Source organism: Rhipicephalus microplus, chromosome 9 (genome assembly GCF_043290135.1).
Source record: "Rhipicephalus microplus isolate Deutch F79 chromosome 9, USDA_Rmic, whole genome shotgun sequence".
Taxonomy (NCBI): domain Eukaryota; kingdom Metazoa; phylum Arthropoda; class Arachnida; order Ixodida; family Ixodidae; genus Rhipicephalus; species Rhipicephalus microplus.
This window is the reverse complement of record NC_134708.1, coordinates 125,319,162-125,338,784: the sequence shown is the minus strand read 5'-3', so window position 1 is coordinate 125,338,784 and position 19,623 is coordinate 125,319,162. Positions and strand designations below refer to the sequence as shown.

Here is a 19,623-nt window from a genome sequence, read left to right as displayed (position 1 = left end):
TTTTTGTTTATTTACTGCAACGATAGTAATGCCTTTAACGATAGTAATGCCAGTCTAGAATCCCACTACAGTAGTGTCGATACACTCCGATCTGATCTTGACGCCATGGCCACTGCCACCTCCCAGACAGCTACCCAGGTCTCTGTACTGGAGGCTCGACTGGACGACGCGGAGAATCGTTCCAGACGAAACAACTTGTTGTTTTACGGCCTAGCGGACGACAAGCCATCCGAAACGTATGCGCAGTCTGAGGAGCGTATTACTGGGTTTTGTAGGGACCACCTAAAAATAACTGTCGAATCCAAGGATGTCGAGCGTGCCCACCGTCTTGGCCGCCACTCGCAAGGCCGGTGTCGGCCTATTATAGTGCAGTTCACATCCTTCAAAACCAAGGAAGCCGTCCTTGCTAAGGGCCCCCAGCTTAAACATACAGATTTTAGCATCGGGGAGGATTTCTCGCATCGGGTCCGGAACGCACGGAAGCACCTACTGGCTTTTGCTAAAGTAAAAACGGGTCCCTTCCTTTTACGGTATAAGACCCTTTTTATGGGCTCCAAACGATACGTATTTAACGAGGCAACTGAAAATGTAGAAGAAAGCTCGTAGCAGTTGCCTTCACGCCCCAGATCTTCTAATTGTCCCGTCTTTGGTCACAAAGCCAATCTTTCTTTTTCGGTCATTTTCACCAACATACGTAGCTATCTTTCCAAACGAGACCACGTGTCCGACCTTGTATCTTCATCTAACAGCAGCCTACTTATACTAACTGAAACGTGGTTGACCTCTGACGTCACCGACAGCGAAATTTTGACCGACTTGCCTCACTTTAATCTTTTTCGAAAAGATCGTCCCGGCACCCGGGGCGGCGGCGTCCTGATTGCTACTAACGAACAACTTTCATGCTCCCTTATAAACATTGATTCCGACCTAGAAATATTGTGGTTGCTTTTTCGTTCCGTACCACATTCCGTACTATTAGGTGTTTGTTATAGGCCTCCCAAAAGTAGCCCGGATTTCGCGCGCCAGCTTAATGGTATTTTAGCCGAACTTACGACCAAATACCCAAATGCTCACGTCCTCCTCCTGGGGGACTTCAATTTTCCTAACATTGATTGGTGTAATCTAACTTCATCAGCACCCAATGCTAAGGAGGCCAACGATTTCCTTGATGTTTGCCTCAACTTTAATCCCACTCAGTTGATAACACAACCTACACGTGTTTCTCGAGATACTGCTAACATTCTTGACCTAATCTTAACAACTGATCCTGAGAGCCTTTCTTCTATAACATATCTTGATGAAATAAGTGACCATAAGGTCATTCACGCTAATTTTACCTTCGTTCCTCAAATGCGCCAAGCCTGTACTAAAACTATTAGGTTATATGACAAGGGTAACTACGCGGCCATCACCCGAGAACTTGAAGTTTTTCTTCCGACGTTCCGTGATGGCTTCTGGGAGCGACCCATTAACGATAACTGGTTAATCTTCAAAAACAAGTTAAACCAGCTAGCTGACCAATTTATCCCTAAAATAAGCTTTCGTCCCACCCGCCAAAAACCTTGGTTTACTAAAACATTAAAAAGGCTTGAAAATAAGAAGAAACGCCTCTTTCGGGCTGCGAAGAATAAAAACACTGATTCTGCATGGGAAAAATACAAGGTTGCCGAGAAAGCATATTTAAGTGAAGTGCGCAACGCCAAGTACTCATTTTTTCATACGGAACTTCCGAAAATTCTTGCTGACTCACCGAAGCGTTTCTGGCAAATAATAAACCCTCCTAACACGCCCCCCATCACCCTTACTAATGATACTGGTCAAGAATTAAGTTGTTCAGAATGTGCCAATATATTCAATGCCGCCTTTTCGTCTGTGTTTACGAATGAATCTGACCCCGTTGAAACAGAATTAGTCTCTGTTAATCTGCCTGAAATGCCACCCTTTAACATAGGTTTCAATGGTATCCTGTCTTTAATAGAAAAAATGAAACTCTCATCCTCGGCGGGTACCGACGAAATTACATCCAAGCTGTTAAAGAACACAAAGCACATATCAGCCGAGTTTTTGTTTTTGCTGTTTTCCCAGTCACTTTCCTCAGGTATTCTGCCTCTCGACTGGAAGTGTGGGAAGGTCATTCCGGTTCACAAGACAGGTAAAAGAGACTGCCCGTTAAATTATCGCCCCATATCATTAACCAGTGTATGTTGCAAACTCATGGAACATGTCATATACACTCATATCGTGCATTTTCTTGATTCTAACAATTTTTTTCATTCCTCTCAACACGGATTTCGAAAAGGCCGCCCATGCGAAACCCAACTAGCCCTTTTCCTTCACGACCTGCATGCTAACCTCGATGGTAACCTCCAAACTGATGCTATTTTTCTTGACTTCACTAAAGCTTTTGACAAAGTTCCACACCAGCGCCTACTAAAAAAACTTTCTCAAATAAATCTACCAGCTGAACTTCTTAATTGGATTGCTCAATTTCTGACTAACCGCTCTCAGTTTGTTTTCGTTAACAACGTCAAATCTAACTCTCTTCCTGTTAGGTCTGGAGTGCCACAGGGATCTGTCCTTGGCCCGCTTTTGTTCCTAATCTACATTAACGACTTACCTAACAATTTATCCTGCAACCTTCGTATGTTTGCAGATGATTGTGTCATCTACCGCAAAATAACCAACACTTTTGATCAAGCAGCACTACAGAATGACCTTAATGAAGTATTAAACTGGTGTGACCATTGGCTTATGACCCTTAATCCTAACAAATGCAAATTAGTTTCCTTCCACCGCCGCAAAAACCCACTCCAATTTTCCTATGAAATTGCTAACATACCAGTCGAAACAGCCGTATCCTATAAGTATCTTTGTAACATTAACCCCTGATCTTTCCTGGCGAACGCATATCACTAACATGATTTCATCAGCCAACCGATCATTAGGATTCCTAAAACGTCACCTACGTCACTCACCGTATCACGTTCGTCTTCTGGCCTATCAGTCGCTAATCCGGTCCAAACTTGAATACGCATCACCCATCTGGAGCCCTCACCAAGTTTATCTGATCAACGCTATCGAAGCAGTTCAAAATCGTGCCGCTCGCTTCATTCATTCTTCTTATTCTTACGATGTCAGTGTTTCATCTCTTAAAAATGAATCCGGTCTATTAAGTCTTTCACTTCGCCGCAGAATTGCTACGTTGTCACTGTACCACAAGTTGTATCACAGCTCACTCCACCAACCACCTTACATCGCTCCCGCCGCACGCATTTCTCCCCGCACTGGCCATCCACTTCAAGTCTTCCGACCCCGATCTGGCACCTCAACATTTTCTGCATCATTTCTCTGCCGCGCCGCCAAAGAATGGAATGACCTTCCCCACGATGTTGTTTCAATCACCTGTCCATCACGTTTTATTCAAAGTGTGTCAATGCATCTGCAATGTTAACCTGTGGGTTTTGTATATTTGTTGTACAACCCACCCCTTATGTAACACCCCCCTGCGGGGTCTTTAAGGAAATAAAGTGAAAGTGAAAGTGAACGGGGCTGCCTACACTGTGGTAGTGTTTTAAGGAGAGCTCGCTGGTACATAACACTTGCCTTTTCAAACACTGGGCGATTCGACCCCAAATGCAGACCAGCAACGAGATTCCTTTTAGACGGAAGTGCTTTTTTTTAAAAAGAACTTCCCTGACACGAGGTAGCATGCTCAGACGCTTGGCACTCACACTTCCCAGCTAGGAACGCTATAGCATAATCATCACTGGAAGTGGCAAGCCAGACAGTAAACCAGGCCAACATCATGTTGGTATCATTTAAAAAATCTGAATGCAATGACCAGCAGAAATAAGACATTGAATGATTATGTCAGGATTTCTGCTCACAGCGCTGGTCTTTCTGATGGGATGGCAAATGTCACCGGTTAGCTGCTGCTTGTTGAACGATGTTGCGTTTTTCTCCACTTTACGAAAAAAAGAGCGATTCTTTTTTTTAATGCTTTCTTATTGCTGCTTACTGATAGCCGTCTCTCGAAGTGTTCAAGTCTGCTGCTGTTTCCCTAGAATAGAACGTACGCAATGACCGCTACAACAATAATGTATGTGCAGCTGACAAATGAGTGTGGCTTACTTGTTAGGTTTGTGCTCTGTTTTGTTGCACACGAGATGGTATTTCTTCACAACACTAGAGGTATTTAGCAAGCTACGGAAACACTTTGCGCGAATGCGGCAATACAGAACCGACGGACGAGTGCCCATGCACAAACATTTCCAGTACGTAAAAGCATCGGAAAGGCTTTATTTATGTTTCTGGGACTAGCTGCATACTGTAACCATGGGCATCATTTTTCTTAGCCAAGGCAGTCTAACTCGAGACACAATCAAAGAAAAAAAGAATAGCATCGATTGCAGTGACTGCACTGCGCTCGGAATCGCACTTGCATGCTCCTCGCTTGTGATTTTCCACCATCGTGTGATTTACGTGCGATTTAATCCTTGTGAGAGTAGTCCTTGAAATTCGGCCGCTTTCATGCCTGCCAAGGTGGCATGAGGTGGTGAAAATTGTGGAAGAAAAAACAGGGAAAGTGTGCTCAGCACTTTCGCTCGTCCCTTGCGCAATTTCGACAAAAAGACAGAAAAAACCAGGATGTGAAGTATTGTGACTGACAAAGTTGTGCATTCTTTGCACATATATACTAGCAAAAAGGAAAAAAATTAGTGTACGGCACAGAACTAGCTCACTCTGCAAAACCTTAGCTGGCTACTATCATCCTCGTGTTACCTTACGGATTCAGCGGTTTCTGCAATTAAAACTAGGTACGACGTGGGGTACGCAAATACAGACCGCGTGTATGAAAAGGAACAGTGTCGTATTTCTCTAATGTGTTTCTGTAGCTTGCTAAAAACATCTACTAACGACAATCGTGTGCTACACAGTGTCACGCTGCTAGCATCATTTCTATGGCTGCATCAAGCTGACGCTGAGAAGTAACATTGTGAAAATCGCGCTTCGTTTTGTGTCCCTTGAGGATTTGCGTTCCTTCAGTGACGCTCGTATTCACGGGCAGGCCAGCCCTGACGTTCTGACCACGCTGCCTAAGGTCCCTAGATTTTTTTTCTCTTGCAAAAAATCTCAAGGCTTTATTGCTGCCTACTGAGCCCCCATGGCGGGAAAGGTCGAAGCCCCCTCTATCTTACATCCAAGGGTGCAACAGCTGCGCCACTTTGATATGAAATTCCGATTGTTGCATCGAGCTGCTTCTAAACCATGAAATTTGCTGAAATGGCACCATGCTGCACCAAAATGCCCAACCAGCCTCAAAATTTTCTCCTGTACGCTGAATTTGGCGAGAAATGAAGGTCATGTTGACCACCTGTGGTTTGCGTCATCATCAATCAAAGTGCGCAGATCCTAACCCTAAACCGCGGTGTAAGATATATACTTGTTAGGTGAGTACACTCGCGAGACGCAATCAACCAGATAAAGTAAGAACGCTGCGCGCCCATCGGTGTGCTTACCTCAGCGAATATCTGTCAGTAGGACGACGGCACTTCAAGACACAAAAATGCCTTAATCGCTGCAGCCAATGTTACTAGAAGATTCAGCTGTCAAACTCTCCACTCCCGTCGTGCTCCGTAGATGGCACCTTTTCTATTATTGCCGCCAGATGGCGGGACCGTCGCATTGGACTCCTGCCGGCACGCGGGGGTAGGCTCAGCGCGCACATGTTTGTTTTCTTAATAGCGCTATCTGAGTGTTCCTAAGCATGTTTTTATACACTTATGCATACCTGGCCAAAAAAACAGTATGCTTTATTGCAGTAACCAAGGGTAACATGCTTAGAGGCCCGTGTACTGTGCTGTGTTGATACACGTAAGGAACACTGTAGATGGTCCAAAGTCTCCCGTGCTTACAATGCCTCTCATAACCTTGCTGTGTATTTAGATTGTAAACCCCACATATATTATTAGAGGATCACGCAATAAATTTTTTCAAGTACTCATTTGCTAGCTTTTAAAGCACATCTAAAGTTATTACTTTACTCATTTACCAGTTATCTATCTAGCAGTAATTCTGTAAATGGTGCTTCATTGCGGCACTGCAGTTTGCTACGGTCGTTGATTCCCCTGGGTCATCCTGTGTGAGAAAAACGAGTTGTGAAAGGCATTTCTACTACAAATAATTTTTTGAGTTTTTAACGAGTGGTCACGTCTATAAGATATGCAGTGAAGGGGTAAAAGGTAGGTTTCGCTATGTATTTTAACCATACCGGAAAATATTTTGCAAAGAATTTCTAACATCTTGTTTTTTATACGTCCACTCAATAATTTCTACCCCAAGTTCTTCTTAAGTACACTAAAACTAGATGTATTGAAGTCATGATTGCCACAGACAAATCGTGCTTCTTGTCTCTGTGTTCGAGCATGTGAGATGGAATTCGTTTCCAGGTCCGAAGCTATGCAGGCATGCTCTAATATGGGTCGTACTTTTCGAAAGTATATTTTTAGTAAAATATATAATTTTGTGAATTTAAGGGTGCTATTGGAATTGGCATTCTAACTACACAAGCTTGTAATTATTGAATTTGTATGAGTTCTTACTTGCAGTTTTTGTGAATGAAATGCACAGTCACGGAGTGAAAATGCTCGATAGGATGTGAAAATTGTGACACCAAGTGCCCTCAGTGTTGTTGTTAGTGTGTGGAAACACAGTAGCTCTGCCGCTGTGCCATGTGTATCGAGTGTACCTGCCTGCGGTCAGATTGTGCGTTCGGGAATGAAAAAGAGTGACTTTCGGTAGAAGAGACCGGACGCTTGAGGAGGACGCGCATGCCACATTTGAGCCCACTACAAAGACGTGCACGAGGACTTTTAGACAAGAACTTGCCAATCAAAGTAAATTCATAACTTAAGCCAGTGGTCATGGTTAGGTGTATAAAAACCACAGTACTTAACCCCAAGTTAAGTACAACAAAGGTGACTTGTTTTATTGCACAAAAATTATGCAGCTATTCATGCCAGTTGCTGACAGTCTCCTTTTTGCAGCTATGAGGCGCATTTTCTTGCTGCATTTGCCGACACACACTAGTCTCACTTTTGGCATGGAAACTTTTAATATAGGTGCATCCGCGTGATCAAATAAAATTTAATCATTGGTGGCCTTTTAGCTTCTCAAAATGCTGAGCACATTTTGTCTGAGGAAATCAAGCCTTTGAGGCAGCTAGAGTAAGTGTATTGCTCGATCAAATAAGCTCATTTTATGGTCAGACAGAGAAAATGGATGAGACAATTTTTGAATGCCAGACCACCTGTTGGACAGCAGGATGTTAGACGCCGAAAAATACCGGGACAAGCTTGTTACTCTGACAGTGAATGTACGAGTGAAGCAGAATGAATGTCTGGCGTCTTCAGCTCCACGCTCTACGAACATCCACCCGTTACCATCTGGTAAAAGCAAGCTTCCCGAACCAGAACTCCTAAAATTTGAAGGCAACTGCAGACTATGACCGCAATTTTGGACGCAGTTTACATAAGCAGTCCACAGCGACATTGAGTAAAGCACAGCTTACAATTTAAACTACTTTAGCTGTTTCGTTACTGGAGCAGCCTGGTCAGCCGTATTGGGATTGAAAGCTATAGAAGAGTGCTTAAAGACGCTACTAAAATTTTGAAGAAGCCTTTCTGAAATCAGCAGGTCATTGTGCAGGACCATTTGCAAGGTTTGCTGGATATAAAGCCGGTGTCGTCGTCAGCAGACGTGCGTCAGCTGAAGCAACGTTATGACAGGCTACAGGCTCATATTCAAAGCCTCAAGGCATTTGGCATGAACTCGACAACTTATTGCTCTATGCTTCGGAAAATTCTGCTAAGAATTTTATAGACAAACATAGTACTGCGATTCCACGAGATGCACAAGGTATTATCATCAGCTGCAGCTTCTTTGAATCCACAAGCCAAGTCAACTCGTGAAATGGTTGTTTCACCAGATAACTATCTTTAATAGCTTCTGAAATTATTTGACCATCAATTCGCTTGTCGAGAAGCTCTTGCTGAACAAGACGTACAGAAAACTCGTCACGCTCCAGACAAAGGAGGACTAATACCTAGTCATCCATGTGATGTTTTCACGGCACCTGCTCTACAAAGCTCAACAAAATGTTCCCAACAGTGCCTGTTCTGCTGGTCTAAAAAGCATTCTGCCAAAGTCTCTGATTTCACGGATATCATGCCTCTCGATTAAAAAGGAGATGCTCATTAAAGCAGGACGATGCTTTAATTGATTGCCTAAAGCTGGGCTACATGGGGAAAATTGCAGAAGCCGGTTAAAAAATTGCAGAAGCCAGTTAAATTGTATCATGTGCCTTAGGCAGCACGCAACATCAGTTTGTGCATCCGACGACATAAAAAATGACAAGAAGGTGATATCTGCATCAGTCATTGTAGTCTCCAACCAGGAGAGGTCATCCATAATGCTACAGACTAATGGCCACTGTATTGGGCGCCAAATAATCCGGTCGCTACCAAGTCCTTTTCTATGGCGAAAGTCAGCAGAAGTTTATTACTGCCAAAGCTTATGGAAGACATGGCTCGAACTATTAGAAGAGTAAATGTTGACCGTCGGTGTGTTTGGGGGCGAGGACACAAGGAAAACCATGAAGAAGGTATGCTTACTGAATCTCCCTGTGAACTAGAAATTTTCCAATTCCAATGGAGGTGCTGATGGTGGACACAATATGCAGTTTGGTACCAGAAGAAAACATTTTAAGAGCAATGAACAAGATGTACTTGGATGCGCTAACTTAATTTCTGCAAGGATTACAAGACAGACAGATTAAGGTCCTCTTTGGATCACACTATTATTGAGATCTAGTAACTGGTACCGTGAAGCCTGTATACAAAAAGCCGAAAGCTGTTGAGACGAAACTGGGTTAGACTATACAAGACCCTCTGTCTGTTGCAGCCAATGTTATACAGTGGGCCAGTATTGCAGTCCTACGATCAACAGTGACTAAGCAGAGTATCTCGAAAATTTTGACTCGTTTCTGGGATCTAGAAAGCATCGGTATCAAAGCTTAATGTGAAGGAGCAATGGTCATTGATTCGGTGCTGGCAAATTGTGAGAACATCAATGAAAAAGACAATCAATATGAAGTGGCACTACGGTGGAAGGAGAGGGTTGATCTGGGTGAAAACTACGCCGTTGCACTCAAACAGTTTGATAAAGCTCAACAAGGGCAGTGAACTCTTGAAACGATACGATGCAAGATTATGTATGTGCACTGAGAAAAAAGATCTCGTCAAAAGCTACCATAAGAAAAGATCTCCTGAAAATGTACCTACAAAAGAAGAGCAACCACCACAGTATTGCCACATCGAGCTGTCATACGTGAGGACCGATCTACTACGAACCCACACATTGCATTTGACGCTTCATCCCACAAATCTAGTTTAATGTCCTTAAATGACAACCTAGATAAGCTGACCCAAATCTAAATCCTCACGTAGTGACGCTACTGTTTCGTTTCTGACGTTACAAGATAGCGTTCAATGTCTGTGTCGAGATGGTGTTACTCAGCATCCATATTGATATATTCAGCTAACCGACATAATAAGCTAATTTTATGATGCACATAAAACTGACACTTTTAGTTTGGGTTTCATAAGTTATGGGAGGTCTAACATTTTTACTTGTATCTTTTGAATGAAACTGCATAGACGGAAGCTTTATGCAGCAAAATGACGGTCAACAAATTGGGCATATAGTATAACTAAAAAAAAGTCATTTTGAAAAAAATTCACTGTTCCACTTGGCCTCGGTATCGTAGCAAAAAAGAAAAACTGGTGAAGCGTATAGTGAAGAGGTACAGATGAGATACATTGCAGTGGTTATAAGCAATCAGGCTGGACTTCATTGTAAGTCAGCTGTGTTCGTCTGTCACAAGCTATTTTTGGTATGTGCAGTACGGTCCATCGTTAAGGGGAACACAAGAACGCGTGGCCGCGGCCCGCATGGCGCGAACTGGTCGCGAGATTCGTAAACGTGGCGCATGAGCATAAAAGCACAAAGGTGGTGCTTGTGGGCTTTTGTCTGCGTTTTTCCGCCCCTGCGCTCGCCGAGCACTTTCCTTTTTCCGCGGTTCGATTCATGCCGCCGCTGCTCTGCCGGCACCTTGTCAGCTACTCAGCAGGCACACAAAAAGTCCAGTTTGTTTCTTGCTGTGGTATCGCACCAGTTCTGAAACGATGCGATTCACACCTACAGTCACGCGTTTATGTTTAGAAGCATGGTAATATGCTCTTAATAATAAGAATTATAAACATTAGGGATTAACATTGCAGAACAGCGGTATGATTATGACCGATGCAGTGGAAGGCTTCAGAAATTTCAACTACTTGGGGTTTATATCAAAGTACGCGGGCCTCGAATATTCCCGCATCCATCGATAATGCGGCTGCCGCAGTGGGGATTTGATCCCGTGACCTGCAGGTCAGCAGTCGAGCACCCTAACTCCTATACCGCAGTGGCGAGGTAAGAAAACACTTGAGGATGAAATTTTTTCAAAGGATCAATACTAATGATGTTCTGGCTCTGGCTTGCTACATCTCGACAAAAATTAGTGTAACGATCTAAATGGTATGAGTTTTTGATTATTGAAGCAACTTCGAAGAAGCACCATATTTCGAATTGCGATAACATGAACTTTTATGAAAAGTGCTGCGCTTACCCACTATGTGTGTGCATTAAAATTGAAGTGCATAAAACTATACACTACAGTAAACACGAAAGAGAAAATTTATTTGTCATTTTTGTGAGAAAAGCAGAACCAGGCCAGATCTCTGACCTCTTAACGTTATAAGAATGAAAAGCTTCGTTCAGTATCGGGTGATGTCACCTCCAGCGTCGAATATGGCCTTCATTCTTGCATGCGGAGACTTGTACAGAGCTTCCCTGAAGGATGAGTTGCAATTAAGCTGCTGCCACTCTTCGTTTACGGAAGCCCAGATGTCATCCACTTATACGACGTGGAGAGTTTGGCGAGAAATGATTCCATTCTGCTCCACACATTTTCAATTACGTTCAAGTCATGTGAATTGGGGGGGAGGGGGGCGCATGAGCACTGTCACGGTCTTTAGTGGCTTGTTTACCACAGCAGCGACAGCATGCTGACTGTGTTCTTTAGTGTAGAGCTCGACTATGAGAAGCCTTTCATTCCCACGTGTCTTGGCAATGCCAAATATAAGAGCTGGCAGAACATAAAATTTGTTCAGTGAAGAATTATGCCCCCAGCTGTAGAATTCTGTGGAAACAATAATGAAGCCCATCACTTGTGTCACCTAAAGTGTCAATGCTCACAGAAACGTTAGTCATCATAAGTTTTGCACAATGCTCCAATCAGCCAGCTGCCTTTGATGACAGACAAGGAAATCGGTTCTTGATGCGACGAGCATAGTCAGCTTCTCATTGCAACCACTGAAACATAGCTTGGCGTTAGCAATGTTACTAGATACTTTCAGTTGTCAAACTCCATTGCGGTGCCTGACCCCTCTTTGTTACTCCCGTGAAGCGGTGCACTGTCGACCCGAGGGCGACCTATGGAGCAGCGCTGGTAGAGGCAACGGGCAGAGGCACCAAAACATGCTCTTTTTTTTGCTTATGTTGGTTACCTATGCGTCAGAATAATGTCGCGTGTCTTGTTAGCAAAAACTACGCCATCTCCCTCTAAAGGGCACCATGATGCAATGCAACACAGCACGGGGTGCACACCTCATTTGCAGCAGTTTCGACTAGGTGTTTTCATTGATGTTTCTGTTATTTTTACGCATTTAGTGTTATCGTCATATTTGGCGTTACTTAGTGGTGTCGGCACCATCGAAGCCAGGGCGTTGAACGGACTTCTTCTGCACGGACTCGCGTCGTCTGTCCGCAGCCGTTGCGTAGGCTCGACGCTGACGCCTGCCTTCGATGTCGGCAATGCATATGGCGAGGATTGCTTGCAGACGCTGTCCGTGTGCATCGGCATGTTGAGCCCGCATTACGTTCGTAGCAGCTTCCCGCAAACGTTGCTGTTAGCGCTGAGATTCTCTAGACCGGAGCTCGGAGTTCACTTGGCCATGTTTACTTTGTGCTTCGGCGCGTCAAGCCTTTTGCTGCTCCGCGATCTCACCAGGCATCTAATGTTGAAAGAGTTAAGAAGGAGTGGCCACCGCTTCTTGCACAGCCACTTACACAGACTCAAATGCTCTAGCTTCTTCCGGCGTGTTCTGAAGAGGATATGCGTTGCTTCATTGCGCGTCTGCAGTATCTTGTTGCCCGATGCCATCATATGTTTGCTGAAAGAGTGTAAGGAGGTGAGGCCACAGTCTTATCTATAGCCCCTTACACAGGGCAACATGCGCTAGTGCATGAGCGTGTTCTGGCTGTGCTTGGGCCAGTTGCGCATGTGTAGTAAGGGTGGTCAGGAGGCACAAAATATTGAACTTTGCTTTAAAATACTTGGCATCTAATATGCCTAGGTATTTTGTGCCCAGCTGCAGGAGCGGCTGCCCCACGCCGGTGGTCTAGTGGCTAAGGTATTTGGCTGCTGACCCGCGGCTCGTGGGATTTAATCTCGGCGGTGGTGGTTGCATTCTTGATGGAGGCGAAAATGATGTAGGCCCCTGGGCTGAGATTTCGGTGCACTTTAAAGAACTCTAGGTCGTTGAAATTTCCGGAGCCCTCCACTACCGGGTCTCCCATAATCATATCGTGGTTTTGGGACGTGAAACCCCGCTTATCAATCAAAGCAGGGGCGATTGCGACTCAGTGCAATCCTTGAGCGAGAAGTGGTACTTTTTCAGGCCGCCGAATACTCCTTCACGTCTTCGCGAATGACAGCGTGCCATTCGGAAGGTTGACAAAGAACCTAACTGCTCTCGTGTCGTGTGTGACCTGCACTTTCAGTCAGAAGACCCCATTAAAGGTTTCATCCACAGCGTCAATGGTGAAGTGGTCACCATACCACGTGATAAGTGTACGCTAAAATGCAATATCATATCTTTTTCCTAATTGCCCGAAATATATATCAAATTCCTCAGAAAAGCCCGGGCTTCCCGCTGCATGGCCAGCTCTTGGCGTTCAGCACTACAGAAAATTTAAAAAAAAATGCAGTGCACAATGATTTTAACCACGGTGAACGAATGTGCTCCACAAACGACATGGTTACTGTCAAAGGCTTTGCATCGCTCTCTGACGAGCTTTCGAGCATTGCTAGAGCGAGCGAAAGAGTGCAATACAGAAAGCGTGCGGAAGCATACACTGGAAAGTATTAAATGATATAGAGGGGTGCTTTTTCCCTCTTCTTGGTTGCGCAGATCATTTGTTTGCATTCATGCACGAAGTACATTTTTTCATTGTTATGCGGATGAATTTTTACGCCGGGGATACAAATTGTCGACCAGAAAACACAAGGCAGCTGTAGCAAACAAGAAAACGCGTGTATTGTGAATATTGCCAACGGCGCATTTGTAGTTTTATGTCACAGGCTTGTTATTCGAGTATATAATATACCTCGTACGAAAAGCCTCAATGCCCTATTTGTTCACTGGTTAGCTATTTTCGACAAAGTGCACAATGTAAAAAGGATGTTTTTCGAATGCTTGGTGCTGAAGGGAGGAGCACAACGAGAGGGTGAAATAAAGCGAAGTGACATTCGGTTGGCGGTGCGCTGCCGCCTCGCGAAGCTTCAGTAGCAACCAGGCCGATCGTGGCGGCAGCGCCATCTCACGAGAGGAAACCACAGGGGGCCACATTTCGGCGCCGCTCCCAGCTGCGGTTAGACAACGGACAGGATCAAGTAACGTTGGGCATTAGCGCGCGCCGACCACTAGGGTGGGGAAGTAGCAGACGACGCAGGGCATGAACCGCTCTAGCGATTCTGTGCAGATGCTTCATGTTTCCAAATTTTGCCGGCATTTAGTGCCCCAGGGACCATTGCCTGCACGCTCGCGTGTTCCCCCTGAGAGTGGACCGTACTGTGCATTGTGTGGCCTGAAGATGTGTCAGCGTGCCTGCATACTTTTGCCTTGTGGGCAGTGCGAGTTTAACGGTACTATTAGGGAGCACCACACTGCTGTAAATAACTCGTCTGGCTTGATAAAGGCTGTTAATTGCAACATGTGCCATTGAAAACTGATGCTAGAGATAATCTATAAGCAAATCAATTATGAGATTGTCAAAGCTTATACCACAAGCATGTGAAGCAATGTGGTTGTCAACCAGACCCACATTGCTTTGCGTATAATAAGGAAGTGCAATATTTGAATGGCATATTCAGATAGCACCCTGTCACGACATGTATGGGTCATGTGATTCTTTTCTGTGTTTAGTAACCACGTATGTTAATTCCTTTTAGGCCTCCGTACAGATCTTTAACCGTTTAGCGAAAGTATGTTCAGCTGCCAACTCGCTCAGCTTGCTGCTTTAATGTGTCTGCCCTCGACTAGCAAGGCAGCCTAAATGCCTGAAGGAAAGTTTCTTTCACAGGCATTATCCAGATAGTGGCCTCTATTATTGCTTTTCTTCCTGCAATTGTAGGAGCTGTTGGACCTGGTGTCTGGCCTTCAGTCAGCCATGGCCGAAGAGCAACGGCGGTTTGATGCCTTGGGACTGCAGCTGCAGCGACTTGGCGCCCAGGGTGGTGATCCGGAAGAGCAGAGGGCACTTTCTGCTGCATTGTGTGCCTCACAGCTTCGCCTTGCACGACTATGCACTCGCAACATGCGGTGTTTCGCGCAGGTATTTATGTTCATGAACTCCCCGTGAAATGTATGCCAATATGCCAAAGCATTTCCTGTTATGGGCTACGTTATGGGCTATGGGTTATGGGCTATATTATGGGCCAGACTATTCACTATTCGTGTAATCTCAAGTATGCCAAGAAACGATGTAGGTGCTTACTTCTGAGTGAACAGGTTATTCTTATGACATTAAAAATGAGACTTTAATTGCTATCTGACTTTTCATGGGTTTGATTTGTCCCAAATCTCAAGGTACCATAACCACTTGCGATCTTCAATGTTGAAAGCATGGTGATATAGCGATCAACACTGCATAAACGCTAGCTTGTTGCAGTGTGCTGGAACAGTTCGCTGGGGGTAATGGCGTGCAAGAAGCCTGTTTTACAAAAACACATGCCAGCAAGATCTAAGAACACAGCATGTCTGGCCCAAATGTTTGTTATACTCATCATGCCTGCCACAAACAGTAAGACATGTAATAGTAATCCAAGGCCTAGCTGGCCGTGGGCAGAATATTTATAAGCACCAGACACATACAGTTGAAACTTCGGTTCTACAAATGTGGATGTAATGAATTATCACTTATTACAAACTGAACAGAGAACAGCCTTGCTATTATGGGTTTCTAATACCACAGGTGTATAGCAAACTTCTTTGTTCTGTATTTACTGTGAGGTAACAAAGTGATTTTCATATCAAATGTGACTTCTTTTTATGTGGTTTGAATGAGGCTACCAGTACTTGTGAGGTATGTGGAGAGCACCTGCTTTGTACGTTACAGGATGGCCAAGGAGAGCTCTACAGCTTTCGTGAGGGAAGAATAATGCGTAACCAATTTGGCTTTGAAAGAAAAACGTTAAGATACTTCATACTTTGCAATGTGGGAACGGAGTATGTGACAAAAGCACGAAGTTGGGCGTGTTGGCAATACATAACTGATCACATAGCGCAAAAAAATATCACACAAGGCAAGGGAAGGGATGTAGGAGAGCGTTGAAGAGTTCTCCTTCGTTTCTTACTTTGTTCTGCATCATATTTTTTTGCGCTGCAGGATCATTAACCGTGTATGTGATCTTGCTCAATCACATGAGTGAGCTGTGTGCAGAACGATGAACGTCTACGGTGATAAACAAAGAGCACCTTCTTACTAGACTTTGTGAGGTCTCGTGATGTCGAGCGCGCCAGGCTCTTGGAGTGAACGGACACAGTCGACACGGTCGGAACTAACCAACCAACCAAACAACTACACATATTTACTTAACTACTTTTAGAGCAATGACGGTATCATCAGCTGAATTACTATAACATCAATGGTGATCAACATGCTATGATATTCTTACACAATATTAAACAACACTCAACAATATGACAAACAAGGCGGTGTCGCTAATGCCCCACTCACTACGTAGGCCAACTGCAGACGGCCCACGGTGCCATCCACGGCAAACCCACCGCTGGAAGCAACTGTCCGCGGCAACCGCCACCCACAAAAGAGACCAGCTTATTTCTTGCTCACTGCCACCAAGGCTTCCTGCCAGGCGTCGCTGCCCGCGCTAATGTTTTTTAACCATGATGATGATGATGGTGGCGATAAACGCTCACAAGCACACCGCCACCTACCGCTGAATAGTTGTGACCCCTAAATACGGCTTCTGCATGAAACATGTTCACCTCGCGGTGCAGACAACTTTACAGAGGGTGACAGCACCCCTACAATTTTAAGTCGACCCATAACTGCTTCACATTCTACACGGAGTTCCCTTCACGGCGAGGTGTGCGTGCTTTTTTCTTCCAACCTCCACCTGCTCTGTTGGGTGCTTGTCACAGATTTTTTCCTGATGCATTCAGTGGCGATACTAGATTGAGCAACGCACATGGTAAATATATTTCTGCGCGTGTTGTGATGGTAATTAGAGTGATTATTATTAATATTAATATTAATAAAACTGTTATTTTTGTGCAAAATAATTACACCATTTCCCGTTAAAGGGAACCGTGAATGTGAAGCTGCAGGGAGATGGTGAACGGCACACACAGAAACTGCTGTACGTCGTCTTAAGCAAGTGCACCAACATTCCGAACCTCTACCTGACTAAGGCTGCCGGTGGCCATCAGTTCCACCAAAAGAACGATAACACGAACGAGAACATGATGGACAATTTCAAACGCCTTGACAACCATTGTCTGAACACCGTCACTCAGCGTTGCCTTCGGCGCCTTTTTCGCCGCCAACTCTGCAGAAAGAGGAGGAGAGGACACGCATGCGCAGTGGGAGTGTGGACACATCGGAAAGGAGGGAGTGACGATGCTAAGCTGTTTTGCATCTGGCATCTGAAAGCCACCTGGCTGTTCTGCGCAAGTGAATGAGAGTCGTATTGATTGATTGTCCACAGTGAATTAAAACCATCTTGCTTGTCCACGCATCGTATGACTCATCAGAAGCCTACAAGGTTGAAAAAAATTCGAAAGAAGAAGTGTACCTCTTCGGTCAATTGTATAGTTTCCACAAAGTGTAAGAAGTTTGTTTATTTATTTATTCAGATAGCTAGAGTGTCCCATGGGTATTATTGTATGTGGGGGGTGGCGGGAGGGACAATAAAGAATACATTAGAGGCGGTATACAACATCTAGAGATAGCATAAAAAGATCAGCGATATGTTTAGGATTGCAGACGACATGACACATCTACATTGTGGACAGTTCACTCCAATATATATATATATATATATATATATATATATATATATATATATATATATATATATTTGTGAGACGTCAAGAACATTTCATTACAATTGTCAGGATCTGAGCTGAGGCGCCGCTTTCTAAAAAGTACGACACCACAGGCATGGTGGAGTAACGGCTACTGACTGCTGAGCAGCGCTCCTCAGTGTTTATTATCCAAGCACGACCAAGGTTGCCTGCTGAACTTGATGAGGTAATGAAACTAGGCTAGGCAGGGGACCACACGCTCGTTACACCCCTCACCCCCAGTTATTGTACACAAAATAAAAAATAGGAAGTCCCAGCCAGTTCGACGTTGGTTTAGGTAAGCGATAAGCAGTCTGGTGTCTTTCGTCGTTGATTGTTCTGCCTGGGTACAGGTGTTGAGGGACTAAGTGCGGTAGCACGAGGTGCTGCCCGAGCCACTCTTGATGCCTCCTGAGATTCTGTCGAGGTTGGCAGAGATGGCACTGAACTTGCTGGTGGCCCAACTAGTGGCACACAACTGGAGGCACCTCTTCCTTGCAAAGTGGTTGTCTCATTGGCCGCAGCTGGTGCTGTCGTGGATGCAAGCTCGGTCCCGTGGTTAGCCCTCACATGGTCAGCATGTCGGTGCTGTGAGGTTTCATCCTGCATTCGTATGAGCAGAGAGGAGGAGCTTGCAGGCGAGACCACTTGTCCAGCAGACCAAGGTGGGCCAAAATGGAAATTTCTGGCGAATACTGGCATTCCAGGCTTGGGCAATTGCCCAGGACGGCACCGTATGTCAGCAGCCAGCTTCTGTTTTAGCTGCTGGAGAAGTGCCGTAAACTGGAGGTCTGGGTGCATAATGTCTAACGGTGTCTTCACCATACGTTTGAGCAAAAGCTCACAGGGAGCATGGCCGGTGACATCATGAGGTGTAGTCCGATACTGCAAGAGTATGCGGGTGACTTCCGTACAGAAATCCCCAACCTAGCTCTTCTTAAGTTTGTCGTTAATAGTCTGCACCACCCGCTCAGCTGCACCGTTTGAAGCAGGGTGGTACGGAGGAACTGTCATTCGGCAGATTCTGGTCTTTGTCAGCCAAGCCAGATAATCTGCGCTGGCGAAAGCGGGCCCATTATTGGAGACTATGATGTCCGGTAGCCCTTGGTCTGCAAAGATTTGCCACAGTGCCACAATAATCACACATGCTGACAGAGTGGTGACAGGTATAACCCTCACCCACTTTGAAAATGCGTCGACCACCACCACGAAGTTGCCACAGTGCCACAATAATCACACATGCTGACAGAGTGGTGACAGGTATAACCCTCACCCACTTTGAAAATGCGTCGACCACCACCACGAAGTAGTGGCCTTTGAAGGGGCCCCCAAAATCCACGTGAAGGCAGGACCAGGGCCTCTATGGAAATGGCCATGGGGTGATCACATGATGCAAGGCTTGTTGATGTTCCTGGCAAACTTGGCAGCTTCACACCATGTGAGCAATGTCCTGGTCCAGCCTAGGCCAGCAAATGTGGGACCGGGCCATCATCTTTGTCTTTTCCGCGCCAGGATGCCCCACGTGCAGCAACTGCTGGACCTTGGACCGAAGACATTGGGGGATCACCACCCTAGAACCCCAAAGTAGGCAGTCTTGCTCCAGGCTCAGCTCAGCAGCCTTGTGGCTGTAGGGCTGCTGCAGCAACTCCTCCCCTCGGGGTACTGCCTTCACCACCTCGGACAGGACTGGGTCCCAACTGGTGGCCCACGACACAGCAGACCTGGAGATTACATCTTGGTACGCATGCTCCAGCATGAGCACTTCAGCTGGCTCTGGAACAGAAGCAAACATCTCTGGGAGCGGCAACTGGCTCAGGGCATCAGCAAATCCCTGGTTTTTTCCCGGACGATGCACCAACTGGCAGCTGTAGGCCGCCAGCTTCAAAGACCATCGTGATGCCTGCACAGGGACCGCCTTGTCTGGTCCCAGTAGCCCCAGCAGTGGTTTGTGGTCCGTGACTATCTTGAACAGGTACTGCTGAAAATGCTCGACGTCAAACATCAGGGCGAGGCTTTCCTTGTCCAGCTGGCTGTAACATTGCCCTGCTGTGTGAAGACGACGAGAAGCAAATGACACCGGGCGTTCTTGGCCATT

The 19,623-nt window shown here is 45.4% G+C and overlaps 1 protein-coding gene across 3 annotated transcripts in view; it reads left to right on the top strand.

Moving 5' to 3' along the window:
- The window catches only part of LOC119163047 (uncharacterized), a 512,110-nt gene that overhangs the window by 300,615 nt on the left and 191,872 nt on the right, over positions 1–19,623 (top strand). For all 3 annotated transcript variants that reach the window (XM_037414982.2, XM_075874279.1, XM_075874278.1), the window contains one exon: positions 14,575–14,775. In XM_037414982.2, coding sequence (XP_037270879.2) covers positions 14,575–14,775 — 201 coding nt within the window. The remainder of the gene's footprint in view (positions 1–14,574; positions 14,776–19,623) is intronic.